Source organism: Lagopus leucura, unplaced genomic scaffold, assembly GCF_019238085.1.
Source record: "Lagopus leucura isolate 7727_CA_CO unplaced genomic scaffold, USGS_WTPT01 Super-Scaffold_100060, whole genome shotgun sequence".
Taxonomy (NCBI): domain Eukaryota; kingdom Metazoa; phylum Chordata; class Aves; order Galliformes; family Phasianidae; genus Lagopus; species Lagopus leucura.
The window spans coordinates 1,156,739-1,180,956 of record NW_024962306.1 but is presented as its reverse complement, the minus strand read 5'-3'; the positions used below and the strand labels follow the sequence as shown (position 1 = coordinate 1,180,956).

Sequence of the window (24,218 nt, the reverse complement as noted above, 5' to 3'; positions counted from 1 at the left end):
AAATGCTGTCTCCAGGTTACTAATGGTTGGGAAGCAGTCTTCTCTGGCCCCGTGCAGCCTCCAGTGTATGTTTCCTCCTTAAAAGAGATCACTCTTAATTCACAGACAGCATCTACCTTGTTTTCTTAGCATGTCCCACACGTTTCTGTCCAGAACACACCGTGACAGCTGGCTCGGCTCCATAACAGTGGTGCAGTTGAAGGCATCTTCTGCAGCAAGATTATAGGTCTTCCATCCTCATATTAATAACTGCAAAAGCAGACGCCATCAACCACAAACCAGCGCCGTGAACTCTGAAGCCTCTTGCCCACGAACCCAGGAGAAGCTTCAAGTTCTGGCCACTTGGCTGTCCCACACCCACACTACCAAAGGCACGTGCTGTCCCCACGCCAATGCTCCCATGGATGCTGCTGCCTTGCTGGCCCTGCAGCATCAGCACCACAGCCGCTACGCAGCCCCGAGCTGCGCCCAGCACCCGGTGCTCTGCCTCAGGTGATGTATCCCAGTCCTGTGTTCCCATGGCATGGATAACACGAGCCCAGGTTTAAATTACGTTGCAGGAAAGGGGTTAAAGTTTAAATGACTGTTTTGTATGTGAATTAATGTATGTAGCTTTGAGCCAAAATATCTACCATTAATTTTTCCACCTATTTCAGGAGCAGTAAGATACACAAAGTAAAGTTTATTTTGGTACTTGGTATACTTCACTCCCATTAAAAATAAATTAATCAGCAAATTCCTACACAGCTCAGCCTTCTTTTATGTAAATACAACCCAGCTGTAATGAATTACAAGGTGTTATTATCTCACACACACTGTATAATACTTCACACATAAGAGGTTTCTCTGCTTAGCTCAGCTTTCAACAAAAGCATCTTAAATAAACTGCAAGCAAGTTGTTTGGTCTGTAATGTTTTCACAGAGAAGGGATACACCTCACACATTGAGGGTTTCTTTACATGACTCATTTTATAACAAGTTAAACTGAGGAAGTTCGCCCTGGAAAAAAAAAAATAACAAAATGCCTTTTTTATACAGAGAAGGCTCCTTAAGAGAGGCAAAGGGGGAAAAAAAAAGCAAGCCGGTGTTTGGGAGCCTGCCTGCTGCACCCAACTGCTATTCAGAGGAGGGATGTCAGGTACTCACCAAAACAGCTTCAGAAAGAAGAACAGTCACATCCAGGCAGTCACAATTTCTACGGAAACACCACCTCATCCACTACAGAATTACCATCCTCGACTTTTGCATCATAGTATTATTAGGAATACGCCTTAATAACAGCAGACTGATTCTTATCAAAGTCTTGCAGAGCACAGAAAATGCACACGCATGGATTGTACCCAGAATGGCATTTATTACCAACTGCAGTTTTGACAGGAGTGAAATGAAAACTGTTTTGGCCTGGAAATAGCCCTGTGAACCATCCACCTACGCAGTACACCTCAGCCTCTGCTGGTTTAATTAGTGGAGCTCTGGCTCCCATAATTACTGTATCGGTGTAATTTGCTTGCAGAGCCATATCAACTTTTAGCTGGGGTTGACAGGTCTTGTTGAAAAGCCCTGGGCCACTGCTTTGGGGGTGGGAGGCAGCACAGTCCTGTGCCATTAAGGGCCACGCACAGAAACAGCAATGTCATTTTCAGGAAGAAATTCTTAGACCACAGCTCTAAAAAGAATATGGAACTATCAGCAAGGCAGAGCTCCTCTGAAATACCAAGCACTCTGAGACAGCCTTGGGTGGCAGCCCAAACACGCTTCAGACTCTTTCCTCATTAAGATGGCTACAGTCACAGGACTGCTGAGGACTGTGCATTATTCTTTGCATCCTCCTATTCTTGTGCAACAGAGCAGAGTTCCTAAGAAGGATTTTCATGGAAAATCCTTCAAAACCTGATAAAGTAACTCTAAAATCTATTAAAGAAAAACGGGCCGTTCTTTCTTGATACCAGGCTTTTAGAATTCATTAATATCTACAATGCAAAGCACAGATTTGTATTCACAACCATTCAGCCAGCAGAAGAACACCGTTGTTTCTGTAGGTAGCAGCTCTCCAGATGAGGCAAGGGACAGAAATGGCTTCTGGAGATAACTAAGTCACGGTTAAAGCAGCTGTTTTCCCAAAGATGGAAGGCAGGTCTTGCAATTTGTGTGCAAGGACCACTCTGTGCCATAAAAAGAACAGAGGTTCTCAAACCGGGTGAAAATCCAGGAGACTACGGCTGTCCAATTTGCTATCAAGTCACCACAGGTAAGACATCTATTTAAATACATTCCGTTTCAATAGCAAACTTTCCTTCCTGATCCCACAGCTTCAGCCCAATTCAGGCCTGTTTCCCAAGCTGGTTTGACGAATGCTCTCAGAGTCCTTCGTCGTTGTAAACAGGAGAAAGGGGCTTGAGGATGCTGCGAGCGTTGCTCTCCACCAGAGGCCTCCAGCTCACCTCGCCTGTCAGCAGCAGGTCCTCCCCGCTCAGTGCATCCAGGTGCTGCACCTGCAGGAGATGGGGTGTTAGCACAAAGCCCTGCACTCCATTCAAGGTCCTCAGGAGCTACGCAAACATCTTCCTTTCTAGCATGCTTTGTCATTTTTGAGGAGTGAAAAAGAGTCATGATTACTTAAGCATTGCAGAAAGGAAGGAGATAAGCATCTGCAGATCAACTGGAGTTAACCACACAAGGCTGTCTGCTTATGCCTCAGCTAATGCTTCCTCTGAAAGTCTGGCAACAGGACAAAGAAGAGCCACGCAAAGCATTTCGAGTTCCAGGCAGTTAATTCCAGTGACACACTGCCGGTATCACTACCTGCATGGAGTGCTCTAACAAGAGTGGTTTCATGTCAGCCAGGGCTTTCTCCTATAGAAAAGGACCTGACCAGCAGGGAACAGCTGAGATTTATAAAAACACACAGGCTGGAGCAGCTGAACAGAGAGTGAACACTACAAGAAATAACTGACATCAAAAGAAACGTTAAGGTGTAATGTAAGCAAAACACTCAGTGAACACTTCAGTATTGTTGTCAGGCAAGGCACTGTTAACACATTGTAAATGCAAGCTTGCTGCCACAGGACATTTCAGGGACTTGAGAGGGGGAAATGGGCATGGGAGAAGAAAAAGGGCCCATCAGGAGGCATTAAAACTCCAAAGTACCATCTCTAGCTCAGGACGTCTCTGAACACAGATTGCTGGGAGAGTCAACAGGGAATTAGTACCCATACCAGCCCTGTTGTTGTATTCTTCTCTGTGCATCCACTAATAGTCACTGTTAAAGACAGGATCAGCAAGAACTTGTGCAAAAGATATCATACACAAAGGATTTACAGTGTTTACTAGAAACACAATATAATTTGACAAGCAGTTTCTCAACAGAGGAAAGAATACAGCAACAGTCACAGGATCAGACTGAAAAGCCACCTACGCACAGCACTGTGTTACTGAGAGTCAACAGACTTCCCAGCAGCCGTTCAATACAATGCACAAGCACCATCTTACTTCCTTATTTCCCACCCCTCCATGTGTTACCCATTTGTTAGTTCAGAGATTTTGAGCCTGAAGTGGTTGTTCTGTACTTCATACCCCTGGACAGGTTTCTCTTCCATAAGCGTTGCCAGTGACATTGGAGCTGACACAGCATCCCAAGCACCGTGTGGCAATCCATGCTCAGCCTTTCCTTGCTGTATTGGGTTTAAGTAGCAAGGGTTCGGTAGCGAGAAGGGATGCAAGAGAGAGAGAGGTCTGTGAGCAGAGCCCCATATTAGACCTGAGCCAGATCCAGCCCCCTCCAAAACGGAGCTGCCGTTGGCCAGAGGAATGACGTTGGGTCTATGTCTGGCAGAACAGATGGAAGAACAAACTGCTGTGCAGCAGTGCAACAGAAGCTGGGAGAGATGAGTGAGAAATCAGAAATGAGTGCTGCAGACAACCAGATGCCAGAGCAGTCTGCTTCTGAAGGATGGGCCCCGTGGTACAGAATCATGCTGGAGCAGTGCTTGGAGAGCTACAGCTCGTGGGAAGTCCATGCAGGATCTGTTCAGGAGGGATGACATCCATGGAAGGGGCCCCATGTGGAGCAGGGGGAGGCAGCAACCAACAGGGAACAGCAGAAAGGAAGCATGAGGGACTGCTCACAGCCCCTTTTCCCCATTCCCTAGCACCACTGGGGCATGGAACAAAGGTGTTTTCAGTTTGCTTTTAGTTCCCATTGTTCCAGTCTGTTAATAGTTAGCAGCACAAACCACACTAATTTCCCTATGCTGAGTCTATTTTGCCTGTGATTGTAATTGGTGAGTTCTTATCTCAACCTGTGAGCTTTTTTTCCCTATCATATTTTCTTCCCTTGTTCTTTTGAGGAAGGGGAGTGAGAGAACAGTGTGGTGAAGCTTAGCTTCTCACTAGTGTGCAACTAACACACTCACTCACCTTCCATGCACCTTACCTTCAAGGTCTCATAGAGCTGTCTCACATCCTTTCCCAGCTGTTTTAGAGACAAGGAATCTAGTCACTGGTGCTACAGAATTTGTTTCCTCTCAATTCCACTGCTCTTCTCTGAGCCTTTTTCAGTTCAGTTTTTATCTTTCTTGCTGTTTTGGGCCCTTATAGATTACTCAAAATCACAATGGTATCATGGACTCAAAAAGTGGCACCATGACACTATAGTTTACTCTCCATTCCTTCCTTACTAGTTCTGAGCATTTGTTTTACTTTTTTTCAAACACTAATCAGCACTGAGTTGTCATTTACATATTAAAATTATAATCTCAAGGACTCATTTAGACCACAAAGGTCTAAAAGCTCATCTCTTTAAAAGTAAGGTTGGATTTGTTTTCCTCCTTAAGTGTACCACTTTGTAACTGTCTACACTCAACTGCATCAGCCATTTCTTCGTGCAGTTACGAATTCTTACTGCAATGAACCTTCTCTCAATAAATTGAGGATTTATTGACCTCTATTGTCTATATTTCAATTGCTTGTCTATGAGTACATTCACTCTTCCCCTGTGACTGCTCAATTTTTTTCTTGCTTTTAAAAGAAGTCATTGTAGAGGTGTTTTTTTGGATGTTCCCTAAAAATCCATAAAGATGACATAAATCAGATACTTGTTATCTACACTGATGCTTTCAATCCACAGATGGGTGAGACGTGACCTGCCTCCATAGAAGCTGTGCTGACTTTTCTCCAATGTACTGTGTTTATCTGTGTAATCACTATTTCCTATTAGGCTGCTGACAGCTTCTTTCCCATCTTCTGCTTCAGTTTATAAAGCTGCTACACACTTTCCAGATGGCAGTGCACAGCCAGCATACACTGCCTGCTGGCATTCCAAAAGCGTCCTCAGTCTCTTTGACAAATTCCCCTCATTTTCCATTCCATTTTCTGAGTTACACTGAAATACATCTCCAACTCTCCATGTGGTCCTAAATTCAGCATTGGAGACTGTACTGAGAATGCTGCTGTGGAGTTTCTGGTCTCCAATTTCCTGTCCCACAGGTACACCCTCCCTCCAGCCCTCTCTCACCCACTTTCTGTCTCTGGTACCCACATGGACCACATTTTCCAGGTCCTACCCAATGCTTCCTAGAAATCTGGCTCAGAAACCTCCTAAAGGTTCAGAGGACAAACACTATTTAACATATTTCCCTCCACGTAATAATGGAATGAACCTGGAAAACAAATACTTTACATCTTTCCCCAAGCAATCAGAAATTCAATCACTGTATGTAATCTACTTCATTATCAAGAGGATTTGGTCTCCACAGCAGCAGGTGTAACTGCACAACAAGTTACCATCCACAGCTGGAACGTTCTGTTTTGCCCCTTCATAAAGTGGGTCCAGGAAAAGAATAAGAAGGGATGCTCCCAGTCTTCTGCGAATTTCTCTCCAGATATTATTCAAACTGCAATGAATCTGTTAGTTTTTATGTTTTTACTTTTATCTTCTTATAAACATTCAACAGGTTAAAAAAAGTGATAAAGACAACGGGGCTATGTAGTACCCAAGGAATAAAAGTAAAAGTCAATACCCCAACCAAGAGAATGGAGAGCAGCTGTGCTGGGAGCTGCCGTGTACCTGTTTGCGCACGTACTCCACGAGCAACTCCAGGTGCCGAGGGTCCTCACAGTTCCTGTTAAAAAGGTTTCTCCATAGAGCTGCTGCCAGAACGTGATCATCAGACAGGATTCCCTATAGGAAGAATAAAGAGGGGTTAAAAAGTGCACATGAAGAGGGTCTGAACTAAAGACAACTGAAACGGTGTAGTCAGAAGGGCTAAGGAAGTGTTGGTCTCTCTGTACTTGGCACTTGGGGAGACCACAGCTCAGGTACTGCGTTCACTGCTGGGCTCTTCATTACAAGAAGGACACTGGGGCCCTGGAGCATGTCCAGACAGAGGCAACGAAGCTGTGAAGGGTCTGGAACACAGATCTTATGAGGAGCAGCTGAGGGAACTGGGATGGTTCAGTCTGGAGAAGGCTCAGGGGACACCTTATCGCTCTCTACAGCTCCCTGAAAGGAGGCTGTAACAAGGTAGGAACCAGCCTTTTATCCTAGCTGACTTGTGATAGGATGAGAGAAGTTGCATCAGAGGAGGGTCAGGTTGGACATTAGGAAAAATGTCTTCTCAGAAAGAGTGCTAATGCACTGGCACAGGCTGCCCAGGAAACTGGTAGAGTCCCTGTCCCTGGAGGCCTTCAAGAAACGTAGGATGTGGCACTGAGAGATGTGATTTAGTGGGCATGGTGGTGGTGTGTTGGCAGTTGAACTTGATAGAGATCTTTTCCAATCTTAATGATTCTATGATTCTACTCTACTTGGCACCTGACAAAATTAGATGCCTCAAACCCACAGCTGGTGTAGACTGTAGTACAAAAAGACATCTGCATCACTCTTTTCCAGAATGGAAAAACAACCCTGGGCTTAAATTAACTGATTTACAGAGCAGCTTATAACAAATATTCTGGCAAATCAATCTGGAAAAAGCCTAGGTTAGGGTATTCCTAATGTAGAAGCTGATAAATGCATTTCTAGAAGCTATGAAATGACACAATCACAGAACTGGAGGAGCTGGAAGGAACCTCTGGAGATCTCCCACTTCCTGCTAAAGCAGGTTCCCCAGAGTAGGTTGCACAGTAAAGCATCCAGGTGTGTCTGAACATCTCCAGAGAGGGAGACTCCACCACCTCTTTGGGCAGCCTGTTCCAAGGCTCCATCACTCTGACAGTAAATATTTTCTTCCCTATGTTTAGATGGAACTTCCCATGTTCCATTTTGTGCCTGTTGCCCCTTGTTCCATTGCTGGGCACCACAGAGCAAAGCCTGGCCCCATCTATTTGACTTCTGCTTATCAGATATTTACAATATCCTCAAAAACAGCACCACCTCACAAAGCTGCATGAAGGCTGTGATGCTTGGAGAAGAAAAACTGAAAGGCTATAAAACATGATGCTGCAGAAAAGTAATCACAGCTTTGCAATTTTGCTTTTCTTGTCCATTTTCTGTTTAAATGATGAAAAAATGAACTATTCATCAAGAACTATCTACATTTTTCCAGTTAAATCTAATATTATTTTTGGCTTACACAAGAACCACATCCACAGGCACTTTTGTCTAAATTCTCTCTTACTTTTATTGTCTTTTTAGATTATACGGTGTTAGCACCATACTCTTGTAACTTCTGTCTTCAGCTGACACATTTGCCAAAGGCAAGAAAGGACTTAAAAAAAATTCAGTAAAAAATAAAAGAGGTCAGCACTTGCCTTTAATTTAACTAGACATCTTGTTTCCAAAGAGACTGTAAGGGGAAAAAAAAAAAAAAAAGATAGGGAGACATGTCCTGGCTATGCTTAAAACTAGTTTAAGACTTGCAATCTAAGTTTACAATAGTTTATAAAAATAAACTATAGTTTAATAAGTATATATATATAAAGCATAGTTTAATAATAAGTTTATAATAATGCAAATCGATGTTTTAAAAAAATAACATCATCATGTGAACGAGAAGAGTATCTGAAGATCAATATCCACGAGAGCAAATATATTAACTACTAGAGAAGCTGAATACAAACGTATTTTTCTCTTTGGAAGCCCCATAGATGCTTGTGCATGGTGGTACTTCTGGCTTCAATTACTTACCAGATAATTCCTTAAAAACTCTCTCTCTCACTTAGTCACTCCCTATAAATACTTTTTGCTCTTGAAGTATAACTGAATACAATGGGATTCAGAGGGAGAAAATGTCACTGACAGCAGGGATGGTGAAGAACAAGAAAGAACATTCCTTCTTCCATGTGCCATGGTTTAAACTGGTATGAAGTGCTTCCTTTTCTCCTTAAAAACACTGCAATTCAAGACCTAAGGTGATCACTAAGAATTCTGCTTCCACAGGTTAACATTTCTCTGAGGATGCACACAACAAACTGCTACTCATCTGCAGCATTCTCTGCTCAGTCTGTTTTTTCTTGCACATTCTCTGAAAACATCCTTCTTACCTCATCATATCCAAACAGAGCTGCATAGAAATTTTCTACCATACTTCTCAAATCTTGCTTTAGAACAACAGAATTAATCTGAAAAATAAAACAGAAACACATTTGTATAGGTTCTCAGGAGGTGATGAAAAAACATTACCTGTAGGAAAAGAAGGCAAAGTGCCTTGGTCCAAATAGGTTAGGATTTGGTTGTAAGCAGTGATGTACACGTTGCCAAAGGTTTTAGAACAATTTACAGAACTCTTAGTCTATGCACAAAAGAAAGACAACCCATGTTAGAATGTTCAAATAGCACAAGAATTTCAGTCACCACAGCTGATGTACAGGCACATGAGTAGAGGAAAAAAAAAAAAGCAACTGGGTGAAGAGTGAAGGCAATGTAGTTCACTTTCAGTAGCAGCACTGACTAACACAATGAAGACTTCTGCACTATAACTGTTGGGCAGGTTTTCCAGACCTTGGGTTCATTCATACAGAGCTTTTAGAAACTCTGTAGTCTTTCAATAATTTTTTTTCTAAAGCAAGGGACTCCAAAGCTGGACATCCCATAACCAGGAGAAGTGATGCACTGCTAGAGATAGAGGCAGCATCCCCACCACTTCTTAATTACTTCTCAATACGGATGTGCATTCAGGAGTCACATTTCTGCTCTTACAGCATCTCACCAGAAGCTCAGACTCGCTATTGTTCACGAACACTACATTTCTTACAGCTTGTAATGATACAGCCACTTCCCCCCACGCTCTGCGGCTCAGTTTAATGGAACTTTTACATAATTTAACTTTTACATAATTTAACAATTGCTTAAATAGATGCTCGCCTGGTCTTCGCCACTCACTGGCTTGAACAACTGACCCACATGTGAGCTGAAGACAGAATGAAAAGCGATCAACTGCTAGGTCCAGAGCGATGGCTGGAATAACTCACATGCACCTCCCTGGTGCAAACTGCCTGCTCCTTCTGCCTGGATCTTTTACCTCTACCAACAGAACAATTCAATATGCAGCGCTTCTCCCGAGAGATGAGCTGTGCTTCCACTGGTAAATCATCATTTTATTTGTTTCACACACCTCACATCTTGGAGACAGCTTTTACAAATAACAAAGCACTGACAACAGGGATACAGGATAGAGAACCAGTTCTCCAGTGGAGTGAGCACTACTGTCTTTGACGTACAGCTTGTGACAAGGCTAAAGAAAAGCTGTGAAATAATCACACCTAGTATCTTAAAACTGATGAAAGCGTGAACCACATCCCAAAACATACTTGGCATCCCCAAGAGACTCAACTTGGTGCTAATACAACAAACTTTTCTACCAGAATGTGATTTAGTTTTTACCACGCTAGCAAATCTCCAGTTCACATATTCCTCCATTCAACCACTATCTTTCTTCATCAGTTGATTTTTACAGAAATGCATATAGTGCAAACACAAGGAAAATTCCTTTCATGTCCGTTACTCATATTTTTCCATTAATATAAACTATTAAAATTCATGCAGATATTTTATAGGCTATCAAGATTTGGTGACTGGTTATTACTGAATGTTTAAAAAAAGAACTAAACATAAGAAATCAGAGGGTTAAATGATGACTGCAACTTCTGTAATGACTTAATTAAATTTTTATTGAGTACATAAACTATGATGTCATTTCTACCCAACCATGCTCAAACTTTCTATGCATGTCAGAGATCGTGGTTTTTCTCAATAGAACGTACTTCTAAATAAGCTGCACTTCTACAGCTCTAATAAGGGGGAGCAGGTCTCATGTAACACACTCAATAAATTATCCTTCCATTTTTAAACAAACAAATTCCATGAGTTATTATATATTTGCCACGCACTTTTTATGACATAATAAAAATGTTACCTCAAGGATTACTTAACACATACTACAAATGTTACAGCAGGCAACTGCAAGGGGCAAAGAAAACAAATAGTCCCATTACAGAGACAAGTCCTGGACTATACGTCCCTCGGGACACAGCTTTCTGTACTAAAAACAAAGAGCAGCAGCTTTAAGTTAGCAAGAAATAGATTGATGAAGGAGATAACCAAGTTAAACAAACACGGCAATAAATACATCTTAAAAGACAAACAGTTCAAAATGTAAAATGTGACTTTGGGGATGAAGCAGTATCTCAGGCAATAAAATTACATTTAAAGGAACACTGCACTTTCTGAAGAATGCCACAGCCTGCGTTAGGTACAATCGCTGCAGGAAAAGAAAAAAGCCACTCTTCTTTGTAAAGCAAGAAAAACGAGCAAACCCAAATCAGGGTTTGTTGGAAATGCTTCCTCTTCTCAAAGATGTACGTATTCTTACCACTAGCCAGTTTCACGGCCTGATTGGTCATGATTCCACAGACTCTTCTGCAGTTCATTATTAAGAACAAGAACTGCCAGGCAATTCCAAGTGAGTAATTGCTAATAACAAGAAAGAAATCAATAACATCTGGAGCTCTTCTAAGAACGGAGCCCTTTGCCTTCTTTGCAACAACCCATTGTAGAGCCATCACCACAATAAGTTTACATCCATCACCTTAATTGACAAACAGAACCATCTTAGCTCAAAACACAGAATGTGGTTTTGTACATCTTCCTACACGTGACGACTTTTCATTAAAACACTCCATCATCCCACACTGCCTGCAAAACCTCGTTCTGCACTGTTGTATTGCAATAAGAAACCTTATCTTCAGCTTCAGCAAGTCCAACATGCACTGTTCAGCAGCCAGATGCTGAGGCTTACTGCTATACCAGGCAACTTATTATATCATGTCGCAGTTGAGGCCTTTTTATTCTAACAAAATTTCTAGGAATGTAAGAGCACACTGCTCTGTTGCTTATGCTACATATGGAAATATCTCATGTACAGGTACAGTTAAATTGAAAGCTGCTTTAGGATAAGTCTGCATTAATCCCTTCTGTTGAATGGAGAATGCTCTTTCATAATGAATCTCCTCCTCACCTGCACTTACCATCTTTGGTTTACGCTGCAGAAAATTCCCAGAGTGCAGAAACAGGAAAATAACGTGCTGAGATGTGCTCTGCCTGCAAAGGGACATTCGCCCCATGGGATCGGTCCAGCACCAGCACAAAGAGCAGACCATGTCACAGGGATGCTGGATTGTCAGCTGTTTCCCTCAGCGTAGATGTTCCCTATTGGGCCATAGCACATGTGATTGCTGACAGAGCTGCCATCTCCACACGCTACATTAGTCGAAAGTACTTTAACAGGAGTTTTTTTGTTTTTTTTTGGTTTTTTTTTGCCAGCATGCATTGCCCTTAAGCTACTTTAACACATTAATCCATCCATAGACTATAAAGTCAGAAGGGACACTTCTAACCTCACCTTGTTCAAGCACTGGTCATTGAATTTCATGCAGCAATTCCTCTCTTTAGGCCATAAGTTATGGTTGAACTAGATTTTTTTATGAAGAGATTTCAGCCAGAAGAAATGATTAGATCATAGAACCTGACCCTCTGCATATCACAGGCCATTACATTTCACTGAGTTCCCTCTGTACTAAGCTCAGTAAGTTGTGCTTGGCTAAAGCATATCACCCTCACAGCTGAACATGTGCATCTCATTTCATATTTGAATTTTCTGGCTTTAGCTTCCACCCCCTCATTCCCATTATACCATTCCTGCTAGAATATAAAGCTTCTTCTGTGCCGTACAGTGTATTTGCTCTGCACACACACACGGTAAGAGTGCCACCAAAGTCATCTTCTCCACCAAACTGAGGCTTGTAGAGGTGAGTTTGTGCTGGGTGCACTGAGTGCTGCACCATCAGAGCACACCCGCAGCGCTCAGAAGCCGTGGCAGCAAAGCAGCGTTTTCTGCTGATGCAGTGAAATCAGTCCATCTCCTGTGCAGAACAAGTCACACAGGTATGAGAACCCTTCTGCTGTTATGACTGAGTCTACTCCAAGGACTTCTGCTTGCCACGCTGTCATAAACATGAATCACTCTTATTTACACTTTTGATTATTGGAACAGTCAGTGTCAGCAGAAGTTCCTGAAGAAGACACAGGACGAACCTTCCACAATATTTTTTTGCCATTTCTCTGCAATTCAGGCTTTTTTCTTTTTCCCCCCTCCACACCTTTCCTAAATCTGCATTTGGAAAGAATGACTTGTATACAGACCTTTACATGAGTTGTGAATAAAGGAGCCACATACAGTTATACACAGGCATTTGAAGTGTTTTGCTGCCCTTTTAATAAATGCACATGGCATAAAATGGAGAAGACTGCACATAGCCCTTTTATTTCTGCCAAGAACATAACTACTACTTGTAGGACAATAATCTTGAAAACGACTGAGACTGCAGTTAAGATCAAAAAGATTGAATTAATAAAGCAGATTAAAAATAGCTTCTTAGTAAGGGGCCGCAAAGGCTAGCTCCTTCAGGCAACCTCACATAGCTGAATGACAAAGAAATTGCAGAAAGTATTTTTCCAACCTTCATTTTTTGAGTCTTTTATTAACCACTGTTGCTTTGCCTGCAAATAAGGTCAAGTTTACTGGCTTCCAATTAGCTGCAGCTGTGACTCCCCATATACTTTAAAATACTAACTTTTTGACGATTCTAATTAAAAGTCATTAATTTTGTAATGCACCACAGCAGATAATTAACTTTGGTAAATGGTCTTTAAAGCCTTCTTAAAAATTCAGTGACAACCTATTTCAACACTGCACTAACCTAAATATATTTTAGATTGTACCAGAACCAGTTTCTGCCAAATGTTAAATCCATTAAAACAACATGCTATTGGAAAGAGTTCTTTCATGCTGTGCTACCTTTGTAACTGCAGTGACCAATAACACACCTCAGAGCACGCATGTATTCCAGGCAGACGTAGAAAAGCAAGTTATACCACATTATCTACATATTTCAGCAAAAATAATGATGGTCATCCCTAGATGTCTACTAGGAGGTATGTTTCTATCTCGCAGTCTATTAATTTGGAAACTTTGCCATGGTAACAGTAAAAAATGCAGGAGGTCACCATACAATCCTAATCACACTAAATACATGGGGGCTTATTCTGAATTTTTCTTTTCTCCGTGGTGCACAGCTGGCAGAGCTCACTGACCATCTCTGAAGATTGAGATCATGGAAGAAAGGTCGAATTGCTGTGCTCTCTGTCTAGTTGCTCTGATTCTCTGTAGGGGTGAGCAGGTGTAGAGGATTTTTTGCTGTAATGCCTCTCAGAAAAATCACTTGCTAAAATCCTAAAGCTGATCATTAAAATGTTTCTGAACGCACCAGAAGCAAGAATTCTGACTGAGAGACTGAAAGGAAGTTACACAATCCAGTTTAAAAGAGGCACTTGGAGAAGACAGTAGTGAAGCAAAATAAATCATTAGGGTAGATATTCACCATGAGCACTTCACACAGATCCCATAAAACCTGATCTCATTACTGAGACAAACTTGAGTAACTGTGAGAAAGAGTCACATGCAACTGTACTGCAGCAGACTGAGGGTCCACCCAACACGCCATCCAGCTTCAACAGCAGCCAGATACACTGAGAGAGATAGCAGGAGTGCAGGCTGACATGCACTTCCTCGAAGCATTCTCACAAACACTTTGAGCTCAGGCATTTCTCAGCCCTTGATGTGTTTACACAGCAGCCTTCAGAAGGTCTCTATTTCAAACAACTTATTCAGTGAACTTGCTGCATCTGCATATGCTTCAGTTCCCTGGTCTACTACTCGTGAGAACAACCATCTGCTGCTTGCCTCTTTTGAAAGTGGTGCCTGCTAGCTTCATCTGATGGTCCTGGTGTTTCTCTGGATGAGTCTGAAAGAAGTACTTCACCACCTCACCACCATACAGGATTCAGAGCACCCACTGTGTTCCACAGAAAAAGGCTCAACAGAACACAAGCATACCGAAACCCCCGTGCTCCCAAAGTTCTAAACTACACGAAAAATATTAGATTGAAGAGCCATGAAGCACAGAGTCTACTTGGACAAGTATTTCAGGTGATCCAGTGGAGCACAAACATAGAAATCTGACTGACGTTGGTAAAAATTAGTAGAAAACACAGTAATGAATGAAATTAAAAATCACAGATGACTATGCCCAGTAATATTCAGTGCTCATAAATGTACTAGTAGTAAATGATAAGAAAAAGCAACCATAAAATCTACAGAACAGTGTGCCCTGTTTAACAGCTATAATTCAGGAAATGGATCTTATAAGTTTTTGTGGATAAATCTCCAAAATTTCAGCTTAACATTCAGTAGTGGAGAAAGACGAATCAATTTCAAGAATTGTTCCGAAAGGAACATAAACCAGAACAGAAACTCTTCTGCCACAAATCCATAGTGTGCCTCTATGTCAAATGCTGCACAAACTTCTTATATTTTCGTTTCGGAAAAGACATTTTTAAAAAGTAGAAAACAGAAGATCAAGATGATCAATACTGTGATTAGACATGTGAGGATGTGCTAGCTTTGTTCAGGTAGGAATGAGGAAGATGATGGGAGAGGTAAAATCATGTGGTATGAAGCAAATAAACAAGGAATTATTCCTCTCTCATAAAAAAAAAGAAGCTGATGAAGGGTCCAAAAAATACCTGAAAAACAAATGGAAAAACTTTCTCATGTACAGAAAGTTTTCTTATTAATTTGTAGATGTCATTTCACAGGACATTAAAAACCAAAAATACAAAAAAGATGACTGTCCCTAAAACAGGGCCCTGCAGAAGCCCACTGGTGACCAGGCACCAGCCTGATGCACCCTCGGTTACTATAAGCCTTGAGTCCTGCCCACCAGCCAGCTGCTCACCCATCACGCTATGATTGTATTTAATGTATACGTGCATGTGACAATTCCCACACGACTCTCACATTACTCAGTAGTGAATGCTGAAAGGGCATACCAGGAGAGAGATGCTATACATTTGTCCTGCTTCTTATCCTTTTTCCCAAATATCTCTGGTTGTTGTTAGAAGTGGAACGCAGGATCTTCATCCGACACCAGCAGATGACCACTGAATATGTTCCATTTCATTATTTTTTTCACTGATGTTTGCAGAGAGATTGACATCTCTCTGTGCATCTGCTCCCCCCTAACTCACAGCAGCACAGCCGCAGCCCGTTAGATCACAAATTCTGATCCTCAGCTCGCTTTGCTGACTTCCTATTAATTTCACCTGAAATAAGCCAGTGTGATTAGAAAAGAAATGCTGTTTGTAGCACAGCTATTAGTAGTTTTACAGGAACAGGCTGCATATTATGTAGAAATGCTAGAAGAATGATCCTGCTCGTAGCAAATAATTATTTCTCCCTGGGGAAAAAAAATAAGGAAATGCCTTTTCCAAGGAGTCTCCAAGTTTCTTCTGGTAGCAGCAAGTGACCCAAAGCAGCTGTTCCATCTCCTCTCCAAAAACCCTCTCCGCAAAAAAAAAAAAAAAAAAAAAAAAAAAAAAAAAAGGAATTAATTTCTTTTCAAAACAGAGGGGCAATTATTAGATTCCATGCAATCAATAAGCAATTAACCAGCCTAAACTTTGATGCTAATACCTAGCACTGCCACAGTCTTTACCCAGTAACAGAGGCCAAGACAAATGCAAACACTCTATCTTTGAAATTCCTTTCTGCTGCATCTAAGCTTGGTTGCATTTGCTCCAGACGTCCCACTATCTTCACAGCCTTTTATTCGTGACCTGTTGGACATTCTGCCATCAGCTGTACCTTTGGGTAAAGCTGAAATTTGAAGTCGCATTGCTTTCACCTTCTACCAATATCCTGCACCTTCTGGTTTCAATCATAAGCTGCAAAAACCCCGATTTCCCTGAGCACTCCTCCTCCCCAGGGCTTCCAGCATACGCATGGCACGGAATAGTTAACAGTTAAATATTTTCTTGCCAATATTTTAAGAGTGTAGAAGGTTCCAAATTGCTGGTAAAATAAACAATGCCAGACTGTGAAAACTCCTGCCTGCCATATACTCTGATGTTAACAAGAGTTTCTTTATTACTGTAACCTTTCAGAAGCGAACAAAAATTATTTCTCTACCCTAGTTCTGCCCTCAAGTAAAAGGCAAAGGAGGAAAGCAAACCATGAAAAAGCCGCATGGTAAGAGATACTGTGAGCTTTCCATCTCACTTCAGCATTTCATTCAGGCTTGATGCTACTGTAGATAAATAAACTTGCAGAAGATCCTGAGAGATTGGGCAAGGGTTTTAAGAGGGCAAAAATTTCCTCGTGCACTTTTTCCTAAGTAGCACATATTAAACCTGCATATGGACCATCATCAAGAACAGAATTAAACAGGGAATAGAAAAGGGTAAATTTAGGATGCTCTCAACCACGTTATTTTCCAGCTCTTTGGTACAAAGCTGTCTGCAGGGCTACAGTCAGGGACTTCCACCAACTACGTGGTCTCCACCATTTCCTCAATTTAAAAAAACCAAGACTTCACATAGAAGCTTACCAATAGAAACCACCAGCAGGAAAGCAGGGAGTGCCTGTATCACAAACTAGACAAATGAATTTATCATTCAGGTGACATTCTCAGAACAACCACCATTCACAGGCTTGCCAGCTTTTTGTTATCTACCACCTACATTTGATACATATAGCCAAGCCGTCTGAAAATCAACTCAGATCAGCGTTGCTTATTTTACATACACCAAGACTTCACCGATCCAGACTCCCATCTACATTATCCCACAGTGCAAGACAAATATCCCTCTGTACATGCAGTTGTTCTTGTGCCCACAAGGCCAACTGACCAGCCTGAAAATCAACATGATGCAAGCAATAAATAGGGATCGCTTACTAAGATCAGATACGCTGGTATTCTGGTAATATTGTTTTAACTTTTTGCATTGTTTCCTGCCCTTTGAACATAGAAACAACATTCAAGCTCATTCAGAACTGTAATGATAATTAGCTACTCAATACCAAGAGAGATTGAGCAAGTGGTGTTTGCACCCCAAAACAAAAGGGAACAGAAATAACTGCATCTACAGAGATTCCCAATATAGAATGGAAAACAGAAGTCTGTCTACGTGTGCACAAAAGCATCACATACGACTGCTTGTATGAAAGTAAAAGACAGTAAAGAAGCATGAAAGACATCATTGAAATTACTCGAATACACTGTATTTGCACTCCATGGCCATTGTCATTTATTTTACTGTGGGAGTCGTTAGCAAAAGCAGTCATAAAGGGCTTCACAGTACTGAGAGAGTTTTATAAACAAGTAAAATAGGCTGCAGAAGTCAGAAAATGAAGTAAAAAAATAAACTGAGTTCTAACAGAAAAATATAAACATTCGCAACCCACTTATGTAGCCAGGCTACAAGGCACCGCAGTAGGTGCATTACAAACATGAAGGCACTGCATCTGCAGCAGAATTTAAGACCTGAACTATGAAGGAGCTGTACAATTCAATCAGCACAGAACCATCTGCAGGAGCAGAAAGTGTACCTGTAAGTCTCTGGATGATACCAAGTTAGGCGGGACCGTGGATCTGCCTGAGGGCAGGAAGGCTCTACAGAGGGATCTGAATAGGCTGAGTATATGGGCTGAGCCCAGTCACATAACATCTAACAAGAGTAAGTGCCAGGTCCTGCACTTGGGTCATAACAACCCCATGCAGCTGTACAGGCTTGGGGGAAAAGTGGCTGGAAAGCTGCCTGGCAGTAAAGGACCTGGGGGTCATAAACAACAGCTGGCTGAACATGAGCCAGCAGTGTGCTCAGGTGGCCAAAAAGGCCAACAGCAGTCTGGTGTGCATCAGAAATAACGTGGCCAGCAAGACTAGGGAAGTGACCATCTCCTTGCTCATGGCACAATGAGGCTGCACCTCAAATATTGTATTTGGTTTTGGACCCCTCATTAAAAGCAAACGTTCAGGTGGAGAAATAATGAAACTGAAGAAAAAAAAAAATGATCTGGAGTTGAAAAAGGCAAAGCCATGAAAATGCTTCAACTTACAAGTGAAGGTTTGAAACAAGCAGAAAGGAGGGCAGATCCCAAGCCTTCATTGTGGACCTCTGCAATACAAAGTTGCTGGAAGAGCATATTGAGCAGAGGCAGTGTGACCAAGGAATCAGTGAAGCTGCATGGCAGGCATAACTGGCACTGATGATTATTAGCTGAATTAAATAATTATTAAACTGATTAGCTGAACATGAAAGAACATAAGGAAGCAAGGATGTGACATAAAAAAAAGATGTCCTGCAAAGAAACAAAGATAATTAACAGAAGACATTTAAAAGGAAATGGTACAGCAACAGACTAATTTCTCTACAAAATGAGAGGTAGGAAAGAAGTATGAGACATGCTGACATGACAGACATGAAAGCAGGCAAAAGTCCCAAAAAGGGAAGACAGAAGCTCAAGTGAATTCAGGAATCAGCGTAATAAAAAATGACCAAGGCCAACAAGGGAAAGAAAAAAAAAATAAAAACATCAGAGAATAGCTTGGGTAGGAAGGCACCTCAAGGATCGCCAGGCTTCAACCTCCCTGCTGCAGGGTTCCCAACCACCAGATCAGGCTGCCCAGGGTCCCATCAAGCCAACCTGCTCCAGTGCTTCGCCACTCTCTCTCTCTTCCCCCCTGACATCTAATCTAAGTCTTCTCTCCTCTAGTTTAAAACCGTTCTTTGTACTATCATTATCTACTCGTGCAAAAAAATCATTTCCCTCCTGTTTATAATCTCTCTTTAAATACTGGAAGGCTGCAGTGAGGTCTCCCCACAGCTTTCTCCTCTCCAGGCTGAACACCCTAAGCTCCTTCAGCCTGTCTACATAGGAGAGGTGCTCCAGCCTTCTGAGGTGCCCATGGCCTTCCTCTGAATCCTCCCCAAAAGCTCCACATCTTTCCTTTGCTGTGGGCCCCTGACCTGGATGCAGTACTCCAGCTGAGGCCTCATGAGGGCAGAGCAGAGAGGGACAATCACATCCCTGCCCTGGACCACCCACCCAGGATTACTATCAGCCTTGTGGGCTGCAAGCACACACTGCTGTCTCACATTAATCTTTTAATCCATCATGACCTTTAAGTCCTTCTCAGCAAGACTACTTTCAAAGAGTTCTTCTTCCAGTCTGCATACATACCTGGGATTAGGTTCACATGGGCCCAGCTTTTGAGTCTATCAAGGTCCGTGTGGATGGCATCCCTTCCTTCTGCCATATTAACTGCACCACTCAGCTTAGAGTCAAAGTGACCTGCACAGGGTGCACTTGATCCCATCTTCTATCTAACTGATAAAGATGTTAAAGAGCACCAGACCCACACAGACCCCTGAGGGACATTGGTTGACCCCTGAGAGGCATTGCTTGTCACTGGCCTCCACTTGGACACAGAGTCATTAAGCACAACCCTCTGATTGTGACCATCCCAACAATTCAATATTCACCAAACTATCCGCCCCTCAAAGCCGTACCTCTCCAATTTAGAGATAAGGATGTGTCAGGGGACCATGTCACAGGCTTTGCAGAAGTCCAGGTAGATGACATTATTGGCAGTCTTTGTCCACTGATGCTGTCAATCCATTATAGAAGACCATCAGATTGGTCAGGCACAACCCTCCCTTGGTGAAGCATTCAGAAAACATTCAGAATTGGTGAGATTAGACCTTCAGTAATTGCCCATGTACTGCAAGTAAATGTCAAAATGAGGCATAACAGAAATCAGTACAGCCAATTCACCACAAAGGAGAGTCATAAATGGGGAAGTAAACTTCTACTTTTGCTGCTCCTGAAAAAAAACAGAGTCATGCAAGGAAGGCAATCAAAACAGCATCACCACATTCTTGTTACAGAAGACGAGGCAGCACAGGTAAAGGCTGCTCAGCACAGCTGTACAGATATTGCTGAAGCACGATAAAGATCCTTCTAGATTGAATGCACTGCCTGTCACAGAGAAAACAATGTCCCTCAAACTGTGCCCCTTTCTGTCCTGTAAACAGAATAGCCTGAGAATCTGCATTCACATTTTCCATCAGAAACACAGGAATCAAAAACAGTTGCTAATTCTTCTGCAAAATAAAGATTAGAGAAGAGATCCCAAACACTAAGCAGATCTCACTGGTGCCATTTGTGCCCTAGAGCTAAGCCCAGAATTTATACAAAACACAGCACCTCAATCACAGTGTTAAATCATACAGGTTTTGAAGAGGAAGCAGAAGGTATCAGTGACATTCTAGTCACAGTGAAAAGCACAGGCGACAATATAATCAAAATGCACTGAGAACTCCCCATGCTTTGATTTAAAAGGGACACTGATCTAGATATTTTGCTTAAAAGTGCATGTGTTTTCCTTGTAGCAGCTTAACATTATTAAAGAACTACATTCATAACATGAAATACTTCGCTTCCAAGAGACTCACAAGAATTAGCCAAGAAGATCAGTTGAACTCGGTTGTGGAATTTTGGGACAAACTCCAAGGAAGTTGATAGCAAATTTCAGAATACCCAGTACAATACCACTTTATTTAACTTTGCATTGACTGTAGGCAAAGCACAAGCTGAATCATGAGTGATATACAGAGCAATGGCAGAAGCCAGGCAACACTGACAACCTAAGTGCTGAGCCAGTTCTAACTGCTATTCCAGTTCTGCTGAGCCTGGAGATGGCTGCAGGTTCGATATGGGTCCCTTCCCTGTTTCCACTGTCATCGCTATGCTGTCAAAAGAAAAATAATACAGTTGTGGTGAGCAGCAGTTCTGTTGCTCAGCACTGGATTTTGGAGCTATGCTACGCTGCAGGAGTTTGAGGAGTGCAAGGCAGCACTTAGTGCCTACAGCCACGGCACAGTAACATCAGTTTTGGCATGTGAATCTCACAGGTGTAGTATGTGGGGAATAATGGCAGAAGCATTTGTAGAAAAGGCACAAGGCAGCTTCCAGTGTAGTTCTTGTAGGCAGCAGAGGAAGGCACAAAACAGACCACGGACACTGCTATACAGCAATAACATCCAACACATCTGGGAAACTGAAATTAAAATTTTTATGTCAAATTTTATGTCAAAACAGAAAACTGAGGCAAGCCAGTTGAAAAGAATTCAAGCATATCTTATGCCTTGATTTCAATGCCACATATCCTTGGCATGCAGCAGACATGCCTATTTCAGACCGTCAGGGATGTTAGTCCCACAGACCCTGGTTCTAGAACTACATTAAAAACAGAACCTGTGAAATAGCCCATTTCTAACCTCTACGACCTGGCAAAGCTAAGCTCTTATCACCACCCACACTACCTGTGCCAGGCTTCATCATGGTTTGGGTATTTTCAAGGTAACATTCCACACACAAACATCCTCCTGTATATTTAAGTTAAAGGAGATCATACTAAATACGCTCTGGAAGCAGTGTCTGGCTCTCTTTCTCATTTATTAAATGACAAACTAATGGAAGTTTGCTACGAGATTTAGAGCTTTTTGAAAAGCGATCAAGAGTTTATGCTTCATTCCTTTTCTGCTTGCATCTGTTTCTTTTATATGCTGGTGGACTTCATGCAATCGGAATGAAATTCTGACTTTGAATTTGGTGTTGTGAAATCACTTCCCGGTGACATTCTGAAGGTGACTGCAGGCAAAGAAATCAAAGTTCATGTCCTATTGATGAAGCAAGAACAACGTTTCACCACAGACAAAACTTCTGAGAACAGCCAAAGATTCTTATGTTCCATTTTACTTGATTTGACATAAAACACACAGCATCCAATTCAAACTGGTCAGCTAGCCTTTCTCTCAAGCCAGGGGAGAAGAATCTGAAGCTCTCAAAGGGCAATCCATCCTGTCCTCAGGTATGGCTTTGGTGGATCCTCTCCCCCCTTTTATTCATACAGCCTCGCTGCAGCTCCATTGGTCACCAGATCCTTGGCAGGCTGCTTTATCTTGGTAAAAGAGCAGCAACAAGAACCCCATCTGCTACATGACTTGTCTCTTTGATTGCCTTCATACTGCTAAATAAACAGGTCCTACAATTGCAATTTCAAGAACACTCCAACCACCAAAAAGGAATAAACATTCACTCTACATGATCACAGGCAATGCTCTTTTGTGCCAAGGATCTTGATGTCCACAGTATTTTACATTCTAAACAAGTGTTGCCTACATACATGGCTCCTCTACCTAGAGAAGTTTAATGCTTAACTTTTTATGCATGGATTATTTTCTTAAGAGAACAAAGAAACACCATCACCTTATATTGGACTAAAGAACTGTCAATAAATGTATTTTTCTGTATTTCTTGTCCTGACGAACTGCGGATGAAGAGCTCTGATAACAAAAAACCAGCAGGAGAGCACAAGAATTACTGGATCCACGAGCGGTGTACAGAGCCAACACAGCTTGGCTTTCATGCTCTGTGAATACAGCTGTTAGTATCCTAACACTTTTCTCCTTAAAACGTCCTATTAACATTGCATATTTAAAAATACACGGATCATTTGGAATTTCAACTTTTCCTCTCAGTTGTACAGATAAACGAAACAAAATCACACTTTCCTGCTGCTCCTGTTCTCCCATAACAACGCAATTTGCGTTCTGAGCAACCCCATTTGACCCATGATTTCCCACAAGACTTTAAAGACCAGCCTGAAAGGGACCTCCTGAACTTTCAAGCACTTTCAAGTGGGTGAATCAACAGCAAATAACAGTCAGTACAAAGTTTGACTTCAATCTTGAAATGCTATCAACTTTATGCCATGTCCTCAACTCTGAAAGCCATTCCAGAATCACACTGGTCTCACTCTGTGATTTCTGAGTCCTTAGGTAAGTGTCAAACTTTTAACTCTCCACAAAAAACAACAACTTGAAGTGTACTGTGTCATGTTTAGGCAAGTCCAGTAATGGAGGATGTAAGCCTAAGTTCTGGCTGGCTTTTGTTTGCTTGTTTTGTTAGTGTAAGGCAAGACGATATTTTAATCTTCTAATGTCTCTTCTCAGTTAAAAGACAAAATTGTGTTCAAGTTTACAGAGCTAAATTCTGCTCTCAGTTACACTGATGTGAACCACGTTATTGATTCTCATGGTGTTACCTCAGATGTACACCAATGTAACTGAGAGCAAATTATGGGTCACTGTATATAAACAGCTCTGGCTATGAGTATAACAAAGGCTGCATTGTGCTATGCGCTGCAGAGCCAATAAATGAATTCAAAAGACACCTAGATGTGTTCCTGGAAAAAGGGGGCAGGGGTCCTGAGTGGTCTGGTGGGAAAACAGGAAAGTGGGATTAAGATAAATTAAAACAGGTCTGGCATTCCTGGCTTGTCAGCCCCTCTTGTTCTGAAAGCTGTAAAAGAGATAAGAACACGTATGGTTATAAACTGGAATTGTTCTTTTGCACTGAAAATGTGTTACTCATTTCAGAAGCACAATGCTACCACAACACACAAGAATATCGCTGCCAAGAGCAGCCCAACAGCAGCTTGCATGCAGTTGGATAAAGATTGATGCATCTAAGACAGCATGTGATTTGCATCAGTTTTCATTGTTCTTAAGTGACTCGTTTTTTTTTTTCCTTTAAAAAAATCATATTTCTGTTGTCAATCAGCTGAAATTCTGCTCCATGGAACTCCAGCATCCAGAAGCCCTTCTGCATCATCTAAAGGCGTTCAAATACACTCAGACCCACAATAACTGCTTTCACATACACAGTTACTGCGACAATACTCGGCTCAGGTTAATATTCACGTTTGGGAAGCACTCTGATAGGAAGACAAATAGCTGCAATTTCCAGTATTGCCTG

General features: G+C 41.9%; 1 protein-coding gene across 2 annotated transcripts in view; it reads right to left on the bottom strand.

The window, feature by feature from the left end:
• Positions 1–1,334: 1,334 nt before the first annotated feature.
• The window catches only part of LOC122188376 (ubiquinol-cytochrome-c reductase complex assembly factor 1), a 53,619-nt gene continuing 30,735 nt past the window's right edge, over positions 1,335–24,218 (bottom strand). Inside the window, exons 8-11 of one of the 2 annotated variants that reach the window (XM_042886630.1) lie at positions 8,482–8,559; positions 6,065–6,178; positions 4,433–4,471; positions 1,335–2,492 (exon numbers count right to left, since the gene is read on the bottom strand). In XM_042886630.1, coding sequence (XP_042742564.1) covers positions 2,358–2,492; positions 4,433–4,471; positions 6,065–6,178; positions 8,482–8,559 — 366 coding nt within the window. In that variant the 3' untranslated portion in view covers positions 1,335–2,357. The remainder of the gene's footprint in view (positions 2,493–4,432; positions 4,472–6,064; positions 6,179–8,481; positions 8,560–24,218) is intronic. The other variant, XM_042886631.1, reaches the window with a different exon arrangement.